Source organism: Labrus bergylta, chromosome 17, assembly GCF_963930695.1.
Source record: "Labrus bergylta chromosome 17, fLabBer1.1, whole genome shotgun sequence".
NCBI classification, from domain to species: Eukaryota; Metazoa; Chordata; class Actinopteri; order Labriformes; family Labridae; genus Labrus; species Labrus bergylta.
Window position 1 is genome coordinate 12709355 of NC_089211.1, and position 27757 is coordinate 12737111.

A 27757-nucleotide genomic window follows, 5' to 3' on the forward strand; every position below is an offset into this window, starting at 1 on the left:
TCATCTAGAACTCGGTCACAGTGACATCCTACTCCATGCTGAGTCAGTGCACGCACACACATACATTTTGCAGAGTCACAGTACAAACAATGACCTATTGACTGGCCTTGGAGCTTGACGCACAAACAAACCACATGAGATGATGATGCAGCTGAAGATGCAAGAGGAGAGGTCAAAAATAAAATTGAGTGAGAGAAAGGGACAGAATGGGAAGAAGAAAAGGGGGAAGAATGGACATAGAGTATAAAGGGGGAAAAGTTAAAGAGCAATGTAGATGGGAGAAAAAAGGAGATAGAATTGAGGATGTGCAGAAAGAAAAGGGAGTTGTAAGCGTTTATGTGGCGATGAAAAAGGTAGACCATGGACGCATATCAATCAGTTTTATCTCCCTACTACCAGCGAACTTACACACACACACACACACACACACACACACACACACACACACACACACACACACACACACACACACACACACACACACACACACACACACACACACACACACACACACACACACACACACACACACACACACACACACACACACAATCACAACGAAGCACACCCTAAAGCTGTGATGCCATTGGCCAGCAATGATGTCATCTCTTCCTGGAGGTTGGGCATGGGAGCTGAGGCAGACAGTGGGAGAGTGCTGCTGAGGTATCACTTCCATTCATACACAGGCAGCAATGGAACGTGTGTGTGTCTGTGTGCACGTGTGTGTGTGTGTGTGTGTGTGTGTGTGTGTGTGTGTGTGTGTGTGCATGTGCATGTGTGACCACTCCCCACAGAGGTATACAGGCAAACCTATTAGGGCTGTGTCCATCATTCAGAGACACAGACAGTACCTGCTGGGAAGCTGCCTAATGGACCCTCTCTCTGTCTGTCACACACACACACACACGCACACACACACACACACACACACGAATTTCGCTTAAATGCACACAATCAAATATGCATGTACTTTTGCATAGACACACTTTTCTCGCACACACGCATCTGATGGGGGTTGGGAGGGTTGATATGGGAGTTGTCTCCTTGTTGTTTCCGGGCTGTTGTCATGGCAATGGAGATGGAGCTTTTACGGCTTGCTAGGTCATTGCAACAAACTTAACACATGCACACACACGCTCTCACACACCTCTTTTTATCCATGCATGCACACCTTTCAAGAGCAGAGCAGCCTTGCCCTTGCTACTGCTTTCAAGCAACATAAGACGGACAGAGAAGGACTCTCGCTTTCTGTGTGTAGAAGTGTGTGTGAAGGTGTGAACGTAAACACTCCCCTGAGAGACACCGGAGCCGTTCCTCAAAGGGATGCTCATGGGAAATTAGCCCCTGATAGCCTGTTACAAAGTGCTGCACGTTTACTCTTCCTCTTCTCTCTGTCTCTCTCTCCTTCCGCCTTACATGTTTTACACTCCCCCCCCCCCCCCCCCCGTACCACCCACACCTCCCACTGCTCACCCCTGACACTGCCTTTTTTTTTTAGAGTATGATGTCACTCGCAGGCTTGTATTTGCCATGATAGCTGTGAAGAAGACTTCACGCGTGAAAATAAGATGCAAGCCAGCCCGTCATGTGCAAGATTGTTTGAGAAAAAAAATCCAACATGCTCTCCATAGATAGATACAAAGCCACATACCATGTGGTAGAAGCCAATTCTCCAATTATGATAATGTTAGCTGAGATGTCTGCATACAGAAAAAAAAAATGCCTTGCTGTAGGATGTTCTCAACCTTGCCCATTATTCGTCTATATTTGGACATTTCTTACCAGAAACATAAAAAAGTATATATTTTCTTAATTGAACCCGTCTTCTGATCTATCTCTCTGCTTTAACTAATCTCTACAAAAATCCAGTGATTATGTGCATGCATGAGTTATATGTGTTCTGGCACACGATCCTACTGTCCTCACTGCATAAATGTTAGCAGGCTTGTAATCTCATTTGAATTGAATTACATCCAACAAAGCCACCAAATTTCAGTCAATTAAATCTGTTAAATCTCTTATCAGGATCTGTGTCTGGTTCATATTAACACACCAACTGCTTCACTAATAACTAAAAAAAAATGTTATCAGCACCTTTAACGAAATGCCACTCTATCTGCCTTCTACATCTCTTCGAGGGAGCACTCGTGTCAAACTTGTGTATCTGCTGACACTATCAGGCAACTGCTCAACTGAAAGGAAATAATTTGAAGACAATTTGAAAAACCTTTTCAGCTGTAGGATGAAGAAAACTACAAATGTGTTGCAAATTGTCCAACAGCTTAGAGACTCCCCAAATGACTGAACTGAAAAAATGTTACATTAAACTAAAAAGTACATCAATCCGAAGAGAAGGCATGCACACATAAACAAGTGAATGAGTGTGTATGTACAGTATGAGTGCAAAAAGCAAGCATGTGCAAGTCTGCGTTCATTGCCATTCTCAGCTGCTCCCTGCAAATCACCCAGAGACGCTCGAACAGCCTCGGGTTTTTCTCTTAAAATGATGCATTAAAACAACTCCACAGAGGTCCAGGGCCTTCTGTAAGTCAAACACACTTTACCCAGTGGGATTTATTAGATATTACAGAACAGAAAGCAGCACTGGCATAGAAAGCAAGGAAAATTCACCTCAAGAATATATAATCTCCTTGGTACTGTAAAACTAACACTGAATAGCAAAAGTTCGATCTACTATTGGCAACTATTTTCTAAGTGAAGATTCATGCTAACATTTAGGCCATCTCAAAGGCTGAGAAGATGCGTAAATCCCAGTTTGCATCCATTGTCTATCAAGTCAAACCAGGAGGCCATACTTTTTGTATCAAACAATGGGTTGTTAAAAGCACGAGGGCGCACCTCCCTGTGCCGGAACGTCTATTTGTTTCACTTGAGACTTCTGAGCCTTTAAAGCTGCAGCAGCCTGTGTGACCAAGTAACCTCCACGTCCTCTGAGGTCAGCTAAGGTCAAAGATGAAGAGGGCAAACAATTGGCAGCCGCCTGCTCCAAATCCCTTCACTATGCCACACTCCCTCTCAGCTGTGACGTTCCCAGCATATGTGAACGCAGTGTGTGTACGTGTGGATCTACTGGCATGTGTGATTTCTTCAGTGGTAGGCGGGTGGAGAGACTTCAGAGGAATGACACACTCACACATACACACACTCTATTCATCCCACCCTGTCAGTTCTTAAAGTTGGATTATAAAACTAGCAGATTCTAGACTTCATTCATCTTAAAACTCAAAAGACGTTGTGAATTACAGTTTGTGAATGAATATTGCAGTAAGAGGGACGAGAGTGTGAGAGCTAAGAGAACAAGATTAAAAAAAAGCAGGAGAGATGAATAATTCCTTTTTCTTGATCAGTTCACCATATTCACACAGTTGCCAATTTCCTCGTGATATGCCTAAGGTGGGAAGCTTATTTGCTGTTATAATGTGTCATTGATGTTTTTTGAGGTAGGTGAAAAAACTGAAACGGCAACAGGAAGTGAAATCCAGGGAAACATTGTGCAATTTCAAGTTCTGAAGAACATATTTAATAACCCCCCAAAAACATTAAATACCATTCCACTAAGAGTTTGCATTCACCAACTTTGGTAGCTTAAATAACTGTAAAATAGGAATGGCTCAATAATATGACACAATGATAGGTTTGTAAGCTTATGGGAAAGGTTTACATTTCTGGCTTACTGTAATGTCAGCTAGGATGTAGCTAAATGCAAAGATTTGCTAATGTCTGGTAGCTAATGTGTTATTAACTATTCTGCTTACATTAAAACTGAATAACTAATTTCCAGACAAAAGCTAACACTAATATTTAGCCCTTACTAGCTTATATTAATATTAGTTATGATGTGGCTTAATGCTAACATTCAAATATGTGATAGGATAGCTGCAAGCTAAGAACATTAGTAGCATAAATGTTAGATAGGAAGTGGCTGAATGCTAACATGTTGTTTGATGAGTTTTTAGGATACCATGTAGCCAATGTTGGTTAACAAAGTTTAGTAGGTCTATATTATTTTATATTAAACTTCAAAAGATAACCTCTTCCTTGCTAATGATATTTTAAGATAGGTGGTGGCTGGTGGTGGCTGACTTCTCTTCAGTATGGAAGCATAGACTTAAAAATAATTAACCAGTCTTTTTTTTTAACTTCCAAATGACTTAGGCTACAACCTAAAACAAAGCAATAATCTGAGGTTGAGCTTCCCAACATGACAGAAAGAAATGGTATAAGATAAATATAGTCAATGGTGAGCAAATTGGATTAAATTGTTGATTCAATAAAACCATTGTTCAATTTAAAAATACTACTGTTCGTTCACAGCTCACAATTTGTGATGACTTCCAGATCATTTCTCTTCATTTATAAAGCTTGACTACACTTATCAGCAATCATACCTCCATTTAAGTCTAGGAACATCAGCTGCAGGCTACATCATAAGCATCCCAATGCAGTATTCTTTGGCATGTGTTACCCAGCTCTTAAAATTCACGATTCAAACAAATCTGCCGTATAAAATAGTACAAACTTTGATTCAAGAAGGAGAAGAAAGGATAATAAAGTGAAACGTGGGCTGTGAATGCAGGATCCGAGATCAGTTGCTAAACATTCATGAGTTTCTTTTGAGGCAAAGGGACTTAAAGATAAAATATGTAAATATTCACCAAAGCAATTACTTTAAGCCCTACTCCTTAAATGCTGAGAGAGAGGAAGATAATTATAATGCCGAGTTAAAGGGCATTTTCATCTCTAACCTGCAGGCAGGTACTCTTTAGAATAAACTCTGTTCTCCACCCGCCTCTGTTTAAAGAGTCTACACACCATATGTCCTTATGTTATTCTATTATAAAGCTTTCTCTTCTATCATGTCAAGAAAGAGAGCAGATGATTACATGAAGCACTGAGCTGGAAACCTCTGAGATCCCAGGCCCGCGGCCAAGAGTCATGATATGAAGACACCATTTGGATTTTGCATTTTAACTTGTTTGAATGGTGAACACATTTTACGCTTGACTTTGCTGAAGCACAGATGAGCAGAAGTACAGACACATTTCTTTGAGAAATCGAGAGAGACCGGTCACATTCATTTAAATTATAATATCAACCAACATAGCTCCTACTGTATGAGTAACAACTGATCTCATTTAGCACTACGCTTTTATTTTGTGTACAATGAACTTTGCAATCAAGTTTACGGTATTTGATGAGGCTCACTGAACCATACATAAGCACTTCTCTTGATCCATATTTTAGATATCTAGGACTCAAAGTACTCGCTCTACCTTTCAGAGAAAGCTGCTGTAGTGACTTACAACTGAAGGACCACTTAACGCACAGTGTCTTTTCTCTGACCTCCTTGGCCAAGATGAAGATTAAAAGACAGCCGGAGCACAATGTATCAGGAGGACAAAGCACTTCTAGAGAATAAGATTGCAGTGGACTCTAGTATGCTGTCAAAGCAATTCAACACTTCCTGTAATGGCTTCTCAGCAAAGCCCTCCAGTGAAGACAAAGACAAGGAGATAAGTTGCACTATTTGTTTTTGTAGTTACTATTATGATGTACTACTCTTATTATGATTCTGGTTTCTATAATGCCACTGAGGAGATATATTTTTGTAACTGTCTAAATGTGTACAGCATTTTATACCCAGACCAATTTTCCAATAGGAACAGTAGAAGTACATCATATATCGTCTGGTATTGTGTCAGATATGGTATTGTAATTTATCATATTATGTCGTGTTGTGACGGGACATGGTGTATTTTATTTCATCATGTTGCAATAATCTAGCAAGTAATGCCCCATCCATCAAGAAGTACTATAATCATGACATTTTTCAGTCGTAAAATACCAATCACAAATAGGAATGCAGGTTGAAATACAATCACCATCTTTTCATTCTGAATGTAGAAAATGCGAAGAATTTATCAAGAATTGACAAGTCCATGTTTGGTTTAATCCAAAGGTTATAGTCCAAAGGACGAAATTGACCAGAGACATTTTAATGAAGAACAAAAATCAAAGGATGTTCTCGGGCTCCACACACACATTAAAACACACACACACACACATGATTTTTCCTCATTACTGCCAAAAACATCACAGTGCTCTAATGAGGATATGGACTCAACAACAAGGCAATTTAAACACACACACACACACACACACACACACACACACACACACACACACACACACACACACACACACACACACACACACACACACACACACACACACACACACACACACACACACACACACACACACACACACACACGGCTGCCCTTCACACTGTGTGCCAGAGGGTGTGACAGGCAGGCACGCCAGAAGAGGATTTGTGGTGAAAAGCTTTGGGGAGCAGGGTGAGAGGGAGAGGGAGATAGGAGGAGTGGAGTGGAGGGGATTACATGGTGAATATTTCAATACTAAAACATACCAATTGGCTTTGGTTAAGACAGACAGATACACACACACACGCACACATCAGGGCATTAGCAGGGCCATATCTTCTACAGCTAGCTTAGCAGGGACTAGACAGAGAGTGGGGTGATGGGTAAAGCTTGTACAAAAACCCCTGCTGGACTGCCCTCCCTGGGGATCTGACTGACAGGCTGATTGCTGGTTAACCTGCTGTGACTGACTGAGTGACCAAAACCCACTAAGCCCCTCTTTATCTTTTAGAATAACATTTAAGAGGACACACAACATCAGACATCACTGAAAGCTGATACATATAATGACAATTTCTTTTTGGTACTGTAAACTAATAACATAGAAGAACTGCCTCTCAGCTGTATTAAGGATGTATTGCATATATGAGGTACTACAGGGCACACAATACAAGGACACACCAATGGTACCATTCCAATATCTGTTATTGAGCATGTGTGACCTGCTCTTGGGTGTAGGGATGTGAAGTGCAGACGAGGCATCAGATGGGACATCGATGCAATAAAGCTGGCCAGTTTAATATGTATGATGTGTTTGGATCAGGGTTTCTTAAAGTTTATTAAACTGAATTATTTAATGATTAACTGTGTCTATATCTTTTTAAATGTCTATTTTAAAAGTGTGAGTTCATGAGTATTTATCATTTGATCAATAGAATACCAAAAAACTGGTTTTAACAGTACAATTTCCAACGCCATTACCATTTACTTTTACCTACTTTGATCCCCCCCAAGAACTGCATAATCAGCAGCTCATTTGCATTTGTCTCTTCTCATTCTATAATCAGAGGACCCTCTGAGCTTTGCACGTCACAAGCGTCCCTTGGTTACTGTAAACTAAAGGTTATCAGGACACTGTAGCCGCAAGGACACACAATCAAGGTGAAAAACTTATCCACTGCTTTTCCTGCTTTGGTAAGTTTCCGTGTAAACAAAACCAATAATATAACAGCTTTTAAATGTGCGTGCTTAGAAGGTAGTCTTTTTTTTTTTGGTGTTCAGAAACAACCTAATGTGCTGAAGAGGCTCTTTTGCCGAAACAGAACTTGTTTAACTGTGTAAATGGCACTGGGAGGCAGAGAGGTGCCATGTTGCTAGGTTGGAGGTCGACAGCAATGTTCCAGATACAGCCAGGCTGCAGGAACACTAAAGGACAGAGGGGCCGGCTGCTGGCTGGCATGATGGCTGCCACATGCTGGTCGGGTCAGCAGAGAATGAGACTAGGGAGTCGAGAGGATGGGAGAGAGAGAGAGAGAGAGAGAGAGAGAGAGAGAGAGATAGGGGGGCAGAGTATGGGGAGGAGGAAAGGGGAAGGAGAGAGAAAGTGGCTCGAAGGGGGGGAAAAAGGATTAACTTCCAAAACAATCAAAGTGCAGAATGGGGGATATACAGTATCTGTGTATTTGGTGCCCATGCAACGATCTCTGCATTTGTGTGCGGTAGATCAATTTGCGCGTGTGTGAGTGTAGGAGTGCATTTTTTTCTGGGGGCTTTTGGGGGGTTTTAACGCTGCAGGAGGCCAGTGGACAGTTACACATTGTCCCAGTTACAGAGATATGCTGGAAGCAGTGGGTATAATGCAGACACAATGCTTCAATGCTTAAGCTGTGTGTGTGTGTGTCTGTGTGTCTGTGTGTGTGTGTGTGTGTGCGCGCGCGTGTGTGCGTGCATGTGTGTGTGTGTGTGTGTGTGCGTGTGTGTGTGTGTGTGTGTCGCATAGCTAGCATATTGCAGTCTAGACCAGGGGATCAAATGTAATCTCTCTGCACTGATACCGCTGATGAGCTCAGGTCACACAGCGCTGTCTCTTTGTCAACATCATCTCTACATCTCATCTGCAGGGTTAATAAACGATTCATAAATCAATTACAAAACATGTGTTTACAGTCCCTCACACTTTCTTGGGACAATCATGATTCTAAAGCTTAACAATAAAACATTACAAATATACGCGTTCATGTATTCAGACAAAAAGAGCCCTAAATCATAAATTGCAGTATCCCAGATAAAAGTAACTATGACAACAAATTGGTGCTCATCGGAGTAAAAAAAAAAAGAAAAAAGTACAGACAAGAAATTGAATTTTCGAAACACCTAATGATGAAAGCTTCACTTCTCTGTTCAGGTTATGTGGCAAACAGTATTGTGCCTGACAGGCCATGTTTAATTGGAATGGATTATATGAGTCTATGGGGGGGAAAAAAACTATTTGTGTACACAAACCCAAGTTGCAGGGAATTATTTTTATTTTTTTTAACAATGGAAGGGATCACACTTAACTCTAACCATTCACTGACTGCTAATTAATTTACCCACCCCCTGCTATCACACACACACAGCCCTACCACAAGCACCACTATAAACGACAGAATTAATTAAAATAACTTCATTAGTGTGAGCTTTGAAACACTTCACTCTAAACAAAGCAGACGCCTCAAAAACCTTAAAAGAGAGCCAAAGAGAGCCTCCCTCGCTCTCTCTCTCTATGTGTGTTTCTCTGACATGTCATGTTTAAAAACACAACAAGCAAAGTAATCCAGCAAAAAAAAAACACTGAAATCGTCTTATTGAGGAGTCGAGCCGCCATGCGGGGACAATGTAGGGACACGCCAACACAAAGTACAAGGATGACTGCCCTGAAACGCAAGCATTCAAACTGCACAAACAAAAAGAGGACTCTGTGGCTTCCCAGTTTAAAGGCAAACTATAATTACAACAGCCGGCAACCAACAACGTGGCAGAGAGAAGAGAGAAGAAGTTGAATATATTCTACGACAGCACAAGCTCTTCAGTCTAGCACTAGTCTCATAACCCCAGGCTATATCGCCTTCTGGTCTCTCAGAGTCTACTACTTCCCGCTATCCCATCTATTCACCAATTCACTAATTCTCCTCGGTTAGTGCTCACTTTTTTTTTTGGAGGAGACTCATGTTTAGTGACATCTTACAACCTTTGAGCTTTCACAAACCTCACGAGAATAACAAAAAATACCCACAATCCCACTTAAACAAACTTGATTTTTTTCTTTTTTTTTTGGTCCCTGGAAAGCTGACAGTCTCAAAACACGAGCTTTCTGCCAAAGGATATGGACCATCAAGCACAATAGACACACTGAATGTTCAACTATACACACACACCAAATAGACTGCGGGTGTCATTTTGTCCCAGGAATAAGGTCGGATATTAGGTTTCAAGCATGAAGCCAGATTTAGACCAAAGTAAAACCGATACAGTACGCTTCACTGTACTGTACCCTTCACTCGTTTCTCCCCTCTTAAAAAGGAAACACTCATATAATGCATACTTATACTCCTTAACTCCCTTCTCCTCCCTCAAAGTTTCCCTCTGTCTCCCTCCACGCTGTGATTTCACACAGTCCATCTGACACCCAAGTACTGTACAGCACCTATGATATCATCGGTCTGCCAGCTAGAGTAGGCAGCCTGACATTACTGGCTGCCGGCACAGGACGAGAGCCAAACCTCCCACGAATACACACAAGCACACAAACCTACAGATATGCACACACGTGCAGGGACCAAAATGTACGGAAACTTGGACAGTATGCAAAACAGAAAAAGCATATGGTGTGCTGTGACATATCATGTACTGGAAGCACTTTTTTTTTACACACCAGGAGGCACAACACATACAAACATACAGAAACACACACACACACACACACCTACACACACACACACACACACGGATGCTAACTCACCTGCACCTGCATGAAAGATCCCCGGTAGAAGCAGCATGCTGCAGCCGACAGGGCACTCCACAGACTACACCTCTCCGTCATGGTGGGCACACACCTTCCTCTGTTCTCCTCTTTCTTCAAATCTTTCCCTTCTCTCCTCTCTCCTTTTTCTTCTTCTTCTCCTTCTTCTTGATCTGTCCTACTCTTCCTCAGGGTGTCTTGATGAGCCCGTCCCACACCCGGTCAGCCCTCCTCGCCTTCCTCTCTTCCCTCCTTGCCTGGCTAACAGCCCCTAAACATAGTGCCACCACTCCAAAAGACAGGCTACGAGCTAAACCGCTAACACCCAAAGCTACAGCTTGCAAGCAGCTGCTGGTGACCACATCAGCTTTTAGCCACGAGTTAGCCGCTAACAGCTGGTACTGATAACAGTGAGTGATACCACAGCTCTTGACATCTCTACTGCTGCCTCTTCCTCTGCCCTGCACCGGCTTCTGCTCTCGCTCTTACTGCACTTGCTGCACTTCACGCGGCTGCTAGGGATTACCTCATTGCTTGCTGATGAAAGGAGTGTGGGTGGGGGGAGGGCGGACCAGAGGGAGAGAGAGAGAGAGAGTGAGAGAGAGAGGGTGGGAGGGGAGGGAGGGATGGATGAAGGGAGGGGGAAGCAGAGGAGAGAAGTGCTGTTGAAATTGCAGTCAGAAAACCCCACCCACCCCGCACCGAAGACCCCCAGCTCCAGTGCTGAGACAATGCTGACACAGGGTGGAGGTACGATGGAGGGGAGGAAAACATTGGTGAAAGTGAGAAAAGATGGGCGGGAAGGGGGAGTAAAGATAATTAAAAGATGTGGTGATGAATTAAGAAGACGCAGGGAGAAGGAGAGAAAAGAGGAGGAGGAGTGAAGCCTCCCAAAGGAATCCAACCTTTCTTTTACAATGAAAGGAACCCAACAGGGGTGCCCTCCAGACCCCCAAATCTCTACTACACACACACACACACACACACACACACACACACACACACACACACACACACACACACACACACACACACACACACACACACACACACACACACACACACACACACACACACACACACACACACACACACACAAAAATGTAAATGCACCTTTATACCACCTACATTTTGACACACACACTATACATTACGAGAGACAGCAAGAGCTACAGAGGTTTTGGTTCCTGTGGTGAAGTAATGTTATCCCTCTATTTGTGTGTGTGTGTGTGTGTGTGTGTGTGTGTGTGTGTGTGTGTGTGTGTGCGCAGCAGAATATAATGATGTGTCTCCTAAAAAGCCAGGCAGACTGCAGCTAGACAGCTCATTATAAGCTGAAACACACAGGCAGGTGTTTCAAGGATAACACAGTGTGATTTTCACCGGACCATTTCACATTTCTCACACAAGCGTGCGTGAGCGCGAGCGACACACACACACACAAACACACACACCAATAAAAGCACACATACCGGCAGAAAGAAGGCAGGAGGGGTGGGGCTCTGTCTCCAGAGGCCCCGAGTGAGTGACATCATTGAGGACGCTTCGCCATGGCAACAATGCGAGAGCCTTGACAGCATCCTAAATTCTGACACTGCATAAAGTCAGGTCTGCACCACTGCAGGAGAGCATAATGAAGGCAAGAAACCCATGGAAGAAATGCAGAAAAGTCGAACGCAACATGCTTCGTTTTATCTCGTCATTTATTTTTTCTTTAAGGTTAAATCTCCCAAATCACTCTGCTAATCAGCCTCTTGAATGCATGCTATTGGGTCACAGGCAAGGAGAAAAGGGGGATAGATAAGGACCTACAAGTCATAGGATGGATTCATTAACCACAGCGTCTCTCCTTAATGTAATCTCAAACCATCCAGCGCTGGATTAGACAGATTACACAGTGGGGACACAAATAATCTCATAAGAGGGGCCCTGTGCTTTCCTTTCCCTCCGATCCTCTGTAATACCTTGCCAAAACAATCCCAATGTACAGCGCGTTACATCTGGCGGCTTCACACACACACACAAACATAATCCAGAGTACATGGTGTGTGGGAAACATATGCGACACACTGTATGGATGCAGAGTTAAAAACAGAAATCTTCCACTTTAGCGGTACAATTTGCAATAAAATTGGCAAAGTTAGGGACATTATTTACCCTCCAATAGGCCAAAATGAAAATGGACTGCACTTGAGGTAGCATTAGCTATAAGGCACTTTGTTTTGGAATTAAGGGAGAGCCCAAATCGTCGAATCTTTAACGATTCCTTTCGAGAGAGCCAAACAAGGATCAGTCCATTGCAGCTGTATGAGGGGGTCTAACGTCTATCTCTACATAGACATAGACTGTTTTCTCCAAATAATTCATGGCTCATAGCCTATCTTATAAATATCAATGTACTTACAAATATCAACGTATTAATACTTTTAATGCAGTTCTGAAAAACCACTCATACTTCCATCTGCTTAGTGTATGAAGTCAGACCGAAGTATTTAAAAAAAGCCGCATGTCCATGTATTGAGAATTTCATTGGCTACAAGAAAAGTCAGTCATCGGCACAGTTGCGTTCAATTGGCAATCAGAACAGGGGCAGGAACCTCCTTTCAACTCAGGCTCTCAATGGCTGTTTTAGGCTCTAAACAGTGTGACGAAAGCTGCAATTAGAGGAATGAAGTGTCATCAAACGGCGAAACAGCAGAGGTAAATTTGAAGCAATCCGAGGATCTTTCTGGATGTAATGTGTTTGGATCAAATCTTTAACTGGATCTGAATAATGGGAACTCGTTTTTGGTTAAATATTGTGTTGGGAGAGTACAGTAAATCTTCAAATGTTAAGTTAAAAGACAGTAAAAAGACGTTGTTTCTTTGTCGGTGGTCGGACAGATGTGTAGATTGTGGCTGCTGTGGTCGTTGAATCTGCACACACGTGAGCTGTCAGTGCGTGAGCCTTCTGTATTGTAAATGTGCATGTGTAATATCATTATAAGGTCACCATAATAAAAGAGTGACAAAAATGATGGCTCAAATTCCTATCATAGAAAAATGTTATTCCAAGTCTAGAAGACAAACAGTTTAATGACGTGGTTAATGTCTTATGTTGAAAATGAGAATATGGATCGATGCAAAAAAAACAAACAAAAAAAAAAAAAACATTTGACGATTATAGTCGACAATGGGCAAAATCTGAAGAATCAGAACATCTGATTATGTAAGTCCTTACTCGGGGACAGGCCTATTTGGAAACATATACTTTTTATTTTTAATAATACACCTCCGTCAAGGCCTATTTAAAGAAACATGCAAAAAGGAGACTCTTGGGTCAATGGTTGAGAAGAAACCTGCATTCTGATTGCTTTAGTTTGTGTTTCCACATGTCATTGCACGTCCTCAGATGAATTAAGTGAAGTCAAACAGATATGAAAAGGCTGCTGTGCCGAGCTGTGACATTAAAAGCAACGCAACAGATTCAACTGAGTCACACAGTGTTCTCTGAAAATACTTGATACAGATATAAATATCTTCAGCTCTATGATATAACACTCAAGGGTAGGTATTCTGGTGCACTGGTAACATGCTCTTTGTACTTTTATCCAGCAGCTAAGAAGAACATTGTCTTGAACTGAAATGACAGTTGACTACATTTATTGAAATGCCCATCTACAGAAACTGTCAGCAGTACTGTCTTTTCACAATGTCCAACTGTCCAAATCACACATACAATATGAATAAAAATACAGTGAACATAACAGCCAGTAAGGGTTGTCTATTAGTCTTAAAACATCCATTTCCTTCATGGTCGTACAGTAGTTCATCAAGACAATTAGTCAGACATTAAATCGATATAACTAAGTAAAGATCATGCACCAATGTCTTTAAACTGTTATTGTATAACTGAGATAAATGTGACAAATACACAATGTAAGATGTTCAATCAATCCCTAACCTTTACTGCTATATATCATAGAAGATGTTTAAATGTAATAGACTGAACTTTCCTCACAGATTGAAAAAAAATGATTGTTGAACTTTTTCCCCATTGTGTGCCTCTGGGAGGCCTAAGGAGAGTCTCCTTCTTACTTTAGTGTCTTGTACACTTCGTTCCCCCGAATGCTCTGCCTTTTTTTCTTGTTCTTTGTCTTACTTTGTTTCCGCTACCATTAAAGTCATTTTCTGAAGAGATTTTTTCCTGTCTGTCATTACTGATTTTGATACCTAGGCTCGGATATTGTCTGATACAAATTGTACCTCCAACTATAGCTGACATTTTGCAAGCTTTGAAAAACATTACATTATCGGCAAGCTCCTAAACATTAGTATTTGTCATTACATGTAGGCCTACCTAAAACCATTTTCTTTAAAGGGGGAGGTGTAATTATTCATGGTATTTAATTGGTATATTTAACACCATGCTCACTAGTACTTGATACCATATTTTGGGCAGTATCAGTGGCTGATACAGATAACAACACTAACAAAGTTTGTCCCGATAATAATGAAATTGAATATCCCTGTACCCATACTGGTGTATATCTAATCAGTATGGTGATCATGTATACAGATATCAGAATACTGATACTGATGACTAAACGGATGGACACACGTGCAGATGATAAGTATGCATGATGATATCGACATGATGACTATACATATATTCGTATAGATACCAATTTCAGTATTGTACTGTATATCGGGACACCTCTTTTCCTTATCATTCACTGATAAACAAAATGTGTTTACAGTTGCCTGTCCCCAATTTTCTTCATTCTTTTCAGATTATTTTCTTTTTCTTTCCAGCAGTCCCCCCAGCTCCTCACTCTCTGTTCTCTCTAACACAACCTTTCTCCAACCCTCCTTATCACCACGCTCCTCCCCTCGTCTCTCCTCCTTATCCCGACCTCTCATCACTCGCCTCACCTCCTGCCTCCAACCTCCAGTCTCTCCCCCCCCCCCCCCCTCTCTCTCATCCATGTCTTTCCCTGTCTTCTCTCCTCTGTCCTTTCCCTCTCCTCTGTGGCCATCCCCTCCACACTTCTATCTACACATCTCCTCCCCTGCTCGGAGGCGGTCTTGAGTTAAATATTAATTAGTGAGCCTTTTCCCGCAGGCTGATAGGGAGCACAATGGAGAATCCCTGCATGTGGCTGCAAGCATCCCACTAATGAAAGGAGTGTGAGTGTGTCTGTGTGTGTGTGTGTGTGTGTGGGAGAGAGACACACAGAGATAGAAGGAGAAAGAAGACAGCAAGAGTGTGAGTATAATGTGTGTGTGCATGTGTGTGAGAGATGAAAAGAGCTACAGCAAGGGCAGATGAAGATTAAAAGTAGACACATATCTCTGTGTGTGTGTCTGTGGGCATGTGTGTGTGTGTCTAAAAACAAAGACTGGGCTCCGTTGTGAGTTGGGGGGGGGGCACTGCTAATGATCTGTGTGTGTGTTTGATTGTCATCAGTGTGTTTTCACAGGGCGGACCCTTTTCACCGACTGGTTAATCCGTATCGAACCAGCAGATATGGCTTTCAAAGCCCGTTTGAAACATCAGCAGCAAGAGAAAGAGGCCTACTGGAGAGAAAAAAAAACGATGACTCTTCTCCCACAGACGTGCAAAAAATATTCATAAAGGTGTGAAATTGTGCAATTACAAATCAGCTGTCCTTCTTTAATCGCATTTAAACGGCTTAACCTTACACAAATGTGTTGCTGTAGCAACAAGGCACATCTTCAGCGTGAAGAAAGCAGTGTGTAATACAGTCTTAAAGAAATCAATGTGTCATTATTCTCTACTTGTGTTTGGCTTTGTGGTACAAGTATGCTGACCTTGAAGACAGTGAGAGAAAAAAAAATCAAAGAAACACCTGAGGATATAAAAGCCTTTCAATCAAGAGAAGAGCTTTTTTTTTCTTTTTTTCAATGACATTCAGTGAAGCAAATTTCAAATTAAGTGTCATCAGTCTATGCTCTTGCACCTCTTTGATAATGCAGTCATCCTTTATCTTGCATGTGCCATCAACATTTTTTGAGACATAATGTAGTTTTTATCTGTTTTATGATTGCAACACCAGGAGTTCAGGTATCCAGCACTGCACCGTGAATCACATTTAAAAAGGCAACTGGACAAGGAGACATTAAAAGTACAAAACCAATTAGCAAAGTGTGCTTGCTGGGAGTCAGCATTTTCAGGCACATAATTGGCATAGCTTCAGAGATGGCACTGTCTTTCAGTCTGTTGGTGAGTCACTATGGTCAACAGTTTCTAAATTGGATACGTTTGATAAATGAATGATGTTTTCCCCTGGCAATCCTACTGACTTGGGTGGTTTTCTGGATATGCTTTAGCACCACATTCTGCTTGAAGTATAAACATTTTAAACATTTTAACCATTTTAACATCTTAAAATGACATCCAAATTTGCAACTGAAATTCTTAGGCTGCAGAGGATGAAGCTATCCGACTGTGATGATCCAAAGACTTCCAGGCCATCACGAGGTTGACATGATAACAACCAAATGTTAGCATGCTAACACTTGTAGCTAAACCCCCTTTTACACCACACGTTCAAGGCAAGACTGTTACCCCTCTGTTATGCTTCACTGTATGTGTAAAAACAATAAAGGAAGAGTCGTGGGGCGAACAAAGACAATGGAGGAGCAGCTGCAGAACTGTTGTGAAACAAGGGGTTTAACATTCAAACAGGGTAAACATTACTGCTAGCATTGTCGCTATTAGATTTTAATGTTTGTACGTTAACCGGTAACGCTGAATAGATTTAAGTGTATCAATACATAAACTTGACGATGACACTGTGTGTTAAGATATAATGATTTAAGGGTTGCATTTTAAGGTTGTTTTGTTCTTTTTTTTTCACTTCCTGAATGTCAAATAAGTCAAATCTTCCAGGCAACTAAATGTGCCACAGAAACATATAATGTGTAGCCTATGTGGGCCTTTTTTCTAATTCACGCCAGAAATTCAGTGTTTCTATATGAGATGCAAATGGATTTTTGGACAACACCCTGGAAGTTATAGACTGTATAAATGCAGTTTAGCAGTTATGGCTCTGTGTTTTAGTCTTTGTCAGTCTGTCTGCACAATGAAGGAGCAGTAACTGAAGACTGTGTTACTGTGGACCAGCCCTGACAGTTTACACCCCCTCTCATTTACAGAGGCGCCACATTAATTCAATCCACTGTAAAAGTCACACTCACACGCACACACACTTACATGCACCCACAGGGCACTGCCTTAATTTAATCAGGGCGCACAGAGACACATACAGATTTTAGATATTCAAGCCATTGCCATAATCACACATGCAGCACAGCATAGACACACAGCTGAGACCCTTCCCCAACAAACACACACACACACACACGCACAGAGTGTGCCAGACGCATGTTAATAAACCACATATGAACCAAACAGTTTCACCTCCCCCCCTCCTGCCCCCAGCCACCCTTTTCTCAAAGTAGCACCAAAACCATTAAATAAGACAAAGCAGGGCTGGAGGCAAAAACAAAATGCACATGATCATAGAGTAAGACACCACAAACATAGGCTGCACCTCAACACACACTTTTAGAAACAAGCTTATAAATGTTGCTTTTTTTTTTTTTTTTTTTTTTTTACCGTAACATAGCATCATCAGGGCTGCTTTAGCTAAAAGCAAAAAAACACTTCAGAATTGCTTTTCAGCGTTTTTCATAAAGTCACAAAACAAAAACAGGGGATATGGCTTGATCAGTCATGCGTTTACATTAAAAATGAATGATGATTGATATTTTATGGTAAGGCAAACAAAAGATGGATAACTGGATCTGAATGTGTTGGGGCTTTTTCTACAGATTGTTTATTTGTTTAGCACAGAAATTATGTTATTTTTCTCTGTCTCACTTTGAATCCGATATGCAATACAAAAAAAAAGACAACGTGTGTGTATGTAAAAGAGAAATTGTGCACGTGTGTGAGTGTACACATGTGACACACTGAGAGCAGAGTCCCTGGCCCTCGTGGTCTCTCCCATTATAACAGGGAACACCGAAGCACACTCCTGATTTAAACATCAGCTGTCATAAATATTTTAGAGAAATGGAAGGAGATGGAAGGACCGCCAGCAGCTTTCAGGGAGTGGGTGGGGCTGCAAGTGGTGGTGGGAGGGGTCTAATTTGGCCTGTGAGTTAATAAAGAAAGGAAGTTCCAATCAAATGTTTTATGTATGATTATGAAGTCCATGTTTAAAGCACTCTGTCACACATAAACATGACAGGACATCAAGATGACAGGCAACATTTAGCGTTCGTGGACTAGTTATGGTATTAAGTGCTTCAGGGATAAATACGTATATATAATAAGTATATTGTGAATAATTCCCCATCAACCTGAATGCCTACAATTATGCAGCAATCTTTCCAAAAAGCTCCATATAATCAGACATAATCTATAACTTCTATTGCTGTTTTTAAAGCAGTAATTTCAGCTCTCAAATTAAAACATTTCCTCCGTAATTGATTGACAGGCTCTGATACAAAGCCGAGATTCCCCAGTATTTTCGGGGGGGGGGGGGGGGGGGGGGGGCTGAATTACCTCACCTGAAGTAAAGACTTCATATAACTTTAATACACTTCTATAAAATATATAAAACATAACCCTTGAAGGAAAAAAGCTGAGGCAACATTCTTCTCAGGCTCATATTTTGCATTATGCATTCAATCTCGGAACCCATCAGCTATAGTCTGACAAATATTATATTCCTCCACAAACAATAGCCAACTTTTTGGCGTAGCTTTGCAATAAATAACTTCAAGCTAAGACGTCCCTCCTTTCTGCATTGTTTACTGTATATTTAGGAACTCAATAGCCAAGAAAAATCCCATCCCTACAGAGATGTCCACATTACCCTGAAGGAGCGTCTGTTCACCTGTTTCTGAAGAGTCTCAGTTTAACTGTAAATAGTGAGTTCCACAGAGGCTTCACTCTGGCTTACTTCAGCATTTTACGTCTGATCTACTTGAAATGAAGGGATCTTTAATTTTCCAAATAATATAATATATATAATTGCAAGATTTTGCACTGCCATGTGTGCGTTCCTCCTACTTTTGCTCTCACAGTACATGGACAGTATTTTTTGAATAGGCTGCTAGTACTTAATAGGTCAAAACTAATCGGACTACAAACATACATTAAACGGAAACTACAGCACTTCCAATTCTTTAATCCAGACCCCATAAATAAAGATTCAACTCTTTTCTGTGAATAGAGATTCCAATCTATTAAATATGTGTAGGTTAGTTTTACACAGCTGTAAAACTAGCCTATACTAACTTCTCTATAACACTTTTTTTTTCCTTTTGGGCTGTCATTAAAATAAATGAAGTCAAACCAAACATACTGGGCCAGGAAGCGGAGTGAAGATATTATAAAAGTGTATCATTTATTTGATGTTGTTCTGCTTTGACTGTGAAATCATAACACGGGAGGCTGGGATTTAACTTCAGTCAATTTGTTGTGGCTGGATATGTTTGTTTTACAAAAGTAAATAGGTCAGGGTCATAGGAGAAGGCTTTTACCACCTTGACTGTGATGTATAATCAATAATAAAGCAGATCCCAGGAGCTCAACAGTTCATTTCAGTCTTCCCTTTCCTTCCCTTCCCTTCTCTCTCTCTATTTCTTTCTTCCTTCATTATTATTCAGTTTTTTTATTTCATTCCTCAACTTCCCTCTTTTGCGCTCAGTTTAAAGTCCACTATCTTTCTCCTGTACACAGGAAGTATGAATCCCCATCATGTATCTCCGAGATCAGGAAACAGCTCATCTAACACAAACAGCGCTCTGATCTTGCAAGAGTTCACATCTCAAGATTACGGCCCCACCTGCTGGCTGCAGCACAGACTGCATGCTTCAGCTGTGCAACGCTGACTTCAGCACAAACACTCCACATTTAATTATCTAAATACAAGACTGGCTGCATAAGGATAAATACAGAGTGAGCTTGCAGAATGTGGCTCAACTGTTTAACCAGACAATTTATATCTGAGGGGGACAAAAAAGAATCTCATTTAAAAATATGGCATAAAGGATGGAATTTAAACAGTTTCTAAGCTGGGTGCACATAAAAACTTTAAACTTCCTGGAATCTTTGGTATCACAAATATTAAACAGTACATTTTAGAAGACAGACACACATACTGTAGAAAGCAGACATGACACACACCTGGACAAAGTAGACTTACCTGGACATACTCAGTCTGGCTCTCAGCTGGCTCCATATTGCTAAAGAAAAGAAAACAGAAAAAGGAGGGAAGACTAGATGAGAGAGGGCTTATCATTGGTCAACGAAGTAACAGAAAAAAGGCTGTAAACCTCTACTGAAACCCTCTCTTATGTTTGATGTGGTAACAGGTGCACTGCATGTTACTACAGACATAAAAAACCTGCCTGTTTTCCCATGACCCATTTCTGCAGCAGCCTCTCCTGTGAGTAAAATGTTGATGCAGCAGTCATGTAAAACAGAAAGATAACAAACCCCACTGAGCATCTAAGGTTGCTGAATTTGAAGCTGGCCTCTCAAACCTCCTGGGCGCTATAACTCACACTTTCACACTCATGATGGGTCCGGATCATGTGTCGAAACCCCCCGCTGTGCTGCAGTCTTGGGAGCCATATAGCACTGCGCAGCTTTGTGATATGGCGCGGGCGTGAGCTAAAAGGGGGCTATTACACCCCCTAGACAAGTTTAAAGATCAATCAGCGCAGATCCCAATTGCATGATGGGTCTCACAGGGCCCAGAGCAAAGCCTTGTTACACATGACCACAGAGAGGCTGGATCAAAGGGTGCCAACATGGCAGTCAGCAGGCTCGGGAATGTTAATAGGTCCCACAAGAGGAGCTTTACAAACCCCTCCCAAGCTGAGCCTGTGCTGGTAGTTAAAAAAAGGCTGTGCAAATGAAAGATATTTGCCTCCATAATTTGCTCTGATAACATCAGTATTCATCTAGAACAGAGTGTAACTGAACTGAGTACAGAAACATACCAATCATACATGAGGCTCTGAGAACAGTCAGAACATCAGACATATCTCGGACGAAGGCAGACTCTAGAGCTACAGTTATTGTCACATGGGCTATTTGGATAAAACAGTCCTTGTTTAAGCTTTGAAATGATGGAAATTGTTGAAACTGTTGCTCCACACAATCATATTCATTCAAACCTTTATTAAAATCCTAATTTAAGCCTTAAAGGTCATTGAGAAAAACCTGTATTCGCAAAAATTAGCAGGATGCAGAAAAATGCACAATCAAACCAAATCAAAAAAGGTCAATCACTCAGGTAAAGTGGTTGGAGATGATGATCTTGGACTTTCAGAAAAATTAGAAAGTGGAGCTTGGGAATGTGCCGTTAACAATTGTTATAAAAACTTTAAGTAGATTTTCACTTTTGGAAGAAAAAAAAACACTCATATGACTTGGGTAGGCTTTCTTATGTGAACCTACTTGCAGGTGTTTCTGTTCCTCTGTGTTTAAGAAGTTTCGACCGAAAATTATCCAGGTAAACGAAACATGTGGTAAGGGGTACTATTCAATTTGCTGCACCTGAACACCAGCACATTAAACTAGAGATGTTGTACAATGTTAAGCTCATGAACACCTAGCTCCTGAAATAATTACACAAAATAACCACCTAAATATGAAAATAAATAAATAATGCATTCATAAGAATAGGCTTCATTGTCTATTTACAAGATGAATACTTTGTATTGTATGGTGAAAAGATCTCTTAGGATGTCATACATTGTACATTTTTGTAAAACTCTTAAGAGCAACCTGTGTTTTGGGACTGTTTTCATCAAATTGATCATAAATTGACACCGAATAAAGTCGCACTGAGTAATTTAATTGTCAATAAAACTGCAGGTCATTTCCATGGCTTTTCATAATTATTATTGTTTTCTCTGTGAAATAAAACAAAAAGTCAAAATTGCTGCTGCTGATGCAATTTCTGTCCATCAATCAATCCATACACTCACTGTTTTGTTACAACTCGAGCTGAACGTGAGTAAACTTCCAAGTTCCTCATGAAATAACATGACAGCTCTTCAGTTAAGAGTCAGAACCTATACCAGCCACCCAAAGGAACCATCAAAACTGTCTGAGAATAAACTTAAATTGGTTTTCAAGCACAGAAGTGAAGAGCTGCACTTTGGACAGAATGAGAATTGTTGGGGGGAAATGGACAGAGTCAGAGGTCTGCAGGACCTGTGATTTAAGGCTGAACAGACGGACAGAGAGCAGAGACAGCTCTTTGATGTGAACATACTGGACCTGCACTTTAACATACAGTTACATTTCCCACGGTCCCTGAGCTGAACTAATGGGCTGATGCTGCACTACACACAAGCATGCACATATGTGCGGTGCAAATCCCGCTGTAACACGATACACACACTCTGCTATCATGCATAAGGGATATTGGAGGTAGAGACCTTGGGATGCCATGGGAAAGCAGCGAGGAAATGCAATCAGCTCGGCTGAGAGGAGAATGAGGAGGAGGAGGAGGAGGAGGAGGGCACATTTTCCCTCACTCTCTTCGAAAAAAGTTCGGACCTTTTTTTTTGACTAACCAACTACGAAGTTATGAAGCAAACAAAAAGAGAGCACACAAAGGCTTATTACATCCGTCTCCTGTGTGTCAGAAAAGATCAATGCGCAATAAAATAACGTCACATCAACAGTGAGGCAGTTTTCGAGCATATTCAAATCAATAAAAGTAATCGATTTTACCTACAGACTTTAAAAAGTGAAGTGATGAATCCTGTTTTCAGCCCACACCCATCGTCTCGGACAAGTCCTAACGTCACTCCACGGTGAGATCGCGGTGGAAAGTCCACATTTCCCGGTCGTAGAAGTTAACACCCCCCACTTACACTCCCTCCTACCTTTACAGTCTAGACCTTACACGGAACAGCAGGGCCGGATTCATCCATTTCTGAGGCCTAGGGGCAAAAAAAATGTCCGACATCCCACCCCCTAAATGTATAGGCCAAATTTTCCTTTGCTGGAATAAAGTCTCTCTTGTTGATTCTTTAACACTCTAGGAATTTTCAACTCAATTAATGATCAGTAAAGATGCCAGTGCAACAGTTTAAAATACTCCATACAAGTAGGTCATTATTCAATATTATACATATCATGTAAACAACTGTCAACACTGATGAAGTTATGTTTAAAACATTTACAGTAGCCTTTACTTAGAGTTTTAAACTTTTTTTTTTTTTTTTCTATAATAGGTGTAATGGCCCTGACACACCAAGAAGATCGTCGGCCGTCGGTCCTAGTTGGACCATTGGTGAGCAATCGTCGCCCTAATTTTTGCGGTGTGTCCGGCTCAGTCGGCACGTTGGTGAGTGGACTTTCTCTGATTGGCTGTTCGGAGGTTTCATTTCTCTCCAGCTCTCGACCACAGGTTTCAGGAAAGCCCCTTGAGCATGTCGCTGTAGTATCCATCCTTTCACCCATTAGTGCGGTTTCTCCTTATTTGTCGCCTCCACCTTTTTCTTTTCCCACTAAAAGACCAACGGTTGACGACACCAGTGCCATTTTCAGACATTATTCTCAATTAGTAGGCTATAATACGAGTGGTACACAACAGCTATGTGAACATGGTCTTCTCGTATCATAACAACATAATACTGCCGCCTGCTGGCAAGCAAAGGTATTTCCTCTCTTGCATGCGCAGAATGCACATTGTGGTTGGCTGTTGGCAGTAGTCTTTGCAATGTGTTCAAGTGCAACTTTTTGGCCAAGACAAAGGGCATCATGAGGCAATGTGAGGCGACGCCACAGTCTGCCTTTGTCGCCACTAGTTCTTTGCCGTCTGCTTGGTGTGTCAGGGCCTTTAGAGGTAGCATGTTTGTTGGGCTCTGCAATAATTCATTAAGTAGAACAGGAAAAAATGTTTTATTACTTCCTTTGAAATTTCATGTCACTGACATGGAAGCTTCAGTGTTTAGCCAGCTCTGCATCAGTCTTGAAAACCTTTATGCACTCTAACCTCTCTCCATTTAAAAAAAAAAAAAAGCATCACCAATGTTTATCTTTTATTTTCTGAGGCTTTGTGAACTAGTTTGCACACCATTATGGACTGGAGTGAAACTTAAAAGGTGGACATACTGACTGTTTTCATTGTTGTCAGAGAAGCCAGCACTTTATAGCATGCCTCCTTAATGTGTAATGATATAGTAGGTCATTTTATGATTTAGTCTTACATATTGCTCCTTTAAGAAAATGCAATTCGGGTTCTGTTTTGATCCTTGTCAAAAGGGCCCACAGTTCAGGAAGCAAGCAGGAGCCACCTCATGATCTTAATCCAGACAAATGACACTCTGCTTTGGTGGTGCACGATTCCAAACTACAAACAAGTTGACAGTCTAAAAAGTAGAGGTTAGGATGTGTTTTCTTTATTAACTTTGATTAATATCATTAAAACTTAAATTAGCTAAATAGTAAGTGGCTGAGTGAACAAAGAAAGTTTGTGATCTCCTTAACCTTCCCAAAAATGAATGAAAGAAGAAAATTACCTGCTACTGTTGTTGAGGTCTTGGTTTCCTCTGTCTACCCCTTGTCTCTGCTTTAAATTCTCTGCCTCCTCCTCTGGCTCGAGCGCAGGCCTGAGATCTGGACCATCATCCTCATAATCCTGGGTCTGATCATTCTCCTGACAGGGTACAGGTTTTGGAGCCTCCTCAAGCCCTTGCTTGACACAGGTCACAGGTTGAAGAGCAGCACTTGAGCCACCAGATGGAGACAAATCTTTACCTGGAACTTCAGGCTCAGAGATGATGCTTGGGGTTTTTGTGATTTTAGTTTCAATTGAAGGCTCATGTTGAGTATTTGGATCACAGAGATAATTTTGGTGAGACCCAGGTTCAGCTCTATCTTCAGGGCCATCCTCGGCCTCTTTAGATGACGTAGCTGTGATCTGGCATTGCTGATGAATTTGGTCACATGCAGGTCGCATGCTTTGACTTCTGCTGATGTTGCTCTTCTCTTTACTCTTCTTGCTGCTGCTTGTGCCTCCTACAGGTGCAAAAGAAAAAGGTTTTGTGTTGGTGGAAATTGTTGACCTATTTCGGACCTTTCCCACAAATTGTATGAAACATGGATATGGTCTAAGTGATGTCACCCTTTGGTTTCTGAAGAGGGGTTATGAAGCCCAACAACGTGCATCTAGCTCATCTAGCTCTAGTTTATCCCAAACAATCAAAACAACACACACAAAACTGACAGAAGGCGCAGGTCAGCGTCCTTCCAAACAGCTACAACACGCTCACCTGTAATTTAAATTTTCCACGACCCTTATTATGCCTGATTATGCATAACTCTAAGCCTTAATATAATTAAAAAAGATGAATTCTAAAACAATGTTTCCTGTGTACAGTTCTCATCAATAAACACATGAGCTATAGAGACCAAAACCGTTGTTTGTACTAGGCTGTAAACCTGTTTATTTCTGCTGTAAATTCATACATCTTAATATGAGTTCTAATGGGGATTTTAGGGTTTTGCAGCAAGAGGACCCATGAGGGCCCTTACCCTAACTTCAGTTTCTGCTCTTCTGCATCGGCTTTATTCCCCACCTCAGACATCATTCAAGTCTAGATTAGAACTTCTGTCATGTTTACCTTTATCACTCTTGTCTTTCTTCTTCCTCAGTAGCCGTGGCAGCGTCCCCATGTGTGTGTAGCTCTCACTGGAGCGGACGTAGCTGGAGGTGCGAGGGCGTATGGCATCCATGTCGTCCACTGTGGTCTCGACAACTGGAGCAAGGCTCGCTGCGGCGACAGAACCACAAAATTCAGTGCCATCCTTCAGCTCTGATCTAGCTCCCTCTTTGGACTTTGACTTTGCGTCTGATTTCTCAGTGGAGCGGCGGAAAGTGAGGTTGGTGAGGCTACCAAACCATTTGAAACCTAAAACAGAGAAGAAGAAAATGTTTAAAATGTGGTAAAAAACAATTCAGTTTATGCTGTTTTAATAGTGGATGTTTTTGATTCTTCAGTCTACATATTGATAGTTGTTCCGCACTACACTCTAATTCGTATGACATTTTTAAGTGGTTGATCAAATGTTATTCCTTTTAGATGAAAGAACATGTGAATAGAGCCGGTATTTTTTTCAAGGAGAAGACTGAAGTTATCAGGAACCTCGTAGAACAAAAGCTGAATCAAACAGCTGGATTGTCAGATTTGAAAAGAGCAAACCAAACTTTGCCGCCCTACTTCTCTTAACTCTACATTATAGTGTGTGTTTTTTTCAGCAAAGAAGCACTGACATGCAACATGCCCAGAGCAAGTTAAAGTTAGCAACACAAGGGTTGCACCACATATTTAGGGATCTGCTAACATAACATATTTGTCTGAAAGTGTTTAGTTTATAGTGAAATTACTTCAAATGAATTTATGTTTTTCAAATTCCTATGATATGTGTTATTTGAAAATAAAAACTTATAGACATACGTTTATACACCAGTTGTGTTTTAACTTGTTGCGCTGGCCCCTAGTGGACAAAAACAATCAATACATGCTGCTTTGATTTGAACATTTAAAAAAGTCTCTTTCTGCACAGTTCTTGATTTGGGTTTAATTATAGGACTTAGTTTTTAATGTATTATCATCATGATTAGGTTGTCTTTGTTTTTCCACTTACATACAAAAACTGCTTTTACAAAACTCATAGTGTATATTGAATCATGTAGTTTATTTAGCAATCACATTGCAAGAAAAAAAAACAACTTCTTGAACTGTATTCAACTTAGGTTAATTTTGTGCATTTCATTCAAATTCAAATTAATTTCAAAACAACAGTCAACACAGGCTGACCTAATGGCTCACACCCTGGCTGAGAGAATGTGTAAAGACATAAACAAAGTTCAGCTGCTCCACACACACACACACACACACACACACACACACACACACACACACACACACAGAACTTACCCAGTTTTCGTAGGCTCATGTTGTGGCTGTTTAACAACAGCTGCAGGTGGCTGACAGATGGATCATCTGACAGGAGATGCAGTGAAACAGACAGAAAAAGAAGAGCCTGATAGGGAGGATCACTTGATGCTGAGAAAGCCAAACCTCAAACCATGGTTCTTCTCTGCGGAGAATATGCTACACACAGTTCCAGTGTGTGACAAAGAGACCAAACTTTGAGATGAGAGGCAGTAAGAGGAACAGGGCAGAGCGTGCCACTTCCTGTGTGAAGCCGAGATGAGCAATGGGGAGAGATCATGAAAACATGAGACAAGATGACAGGGGCTGAAAGGGTGTGATAAAAAAAAAAAAAGAATAAATGAAACATATTGCACGAGAGTGCCCTATAGCAGGAAGTGCTGATGTGATAGACAGAGTGGTGATGGAAACTGTGACAGCTGTAATTACTGTGCTGATAAGTGACTTTTGTCCCATTGAAATGAAAAGGCTGGTCATAAAATCACCTTTGATCTCATTTATTACTCACAACTAGGCCTTCTTTTATCTCCCCCAATGCATTTTATACACAGAGTTTCAT

General features: G+C 41.2%; 1 protein-coding gene across 8 annotated transcripts in view; it reads right to left on the reverse strand.

Annotated features, from left to right (window-relative positions):
* The window catches only part of sh2d3ca (SH2 domain containing 3Ca), a 56733-nt gene extending 29229 nt beyond the window's left edge, over window positions 1-27504 (reverse strand). Inside the window, exons 1-4 of one of the 8 annotated variants that reach the window (XM_020638072.3) lie at window positions 27181-27504; window positions 25864-26151; window positions 24760-25258; window positions 20415-20454 (exon numbers count right to left, since the gene is read on the reverse strand). In XM_020638072.3, coding sequence (XP_020493728.2) covers window positions 20415-20454; window positions 24760-25258; window positions 25864-26151; window positions 27181-27199 — 846 coding nt within the window. In that variant the 5' untranslated portion in view covers window positions 27200-27504. Of the gene's footprint in view, window positions 1-10188; window positions 11295-20414; window positions 20455-22665; window positions 22770-22963; window positions 23079-24759; window positions 25259-25863; window positions 26152-27180 lie in introns of those variants that run through there. The other 7 variants (XM_020638073.3, XM_020638076.3, XM_020638077.3 and 4 more) reach the window with 7 other exon arrangements.
* Window positions 27505-27757: the final 253 nt, after the last annotated feature.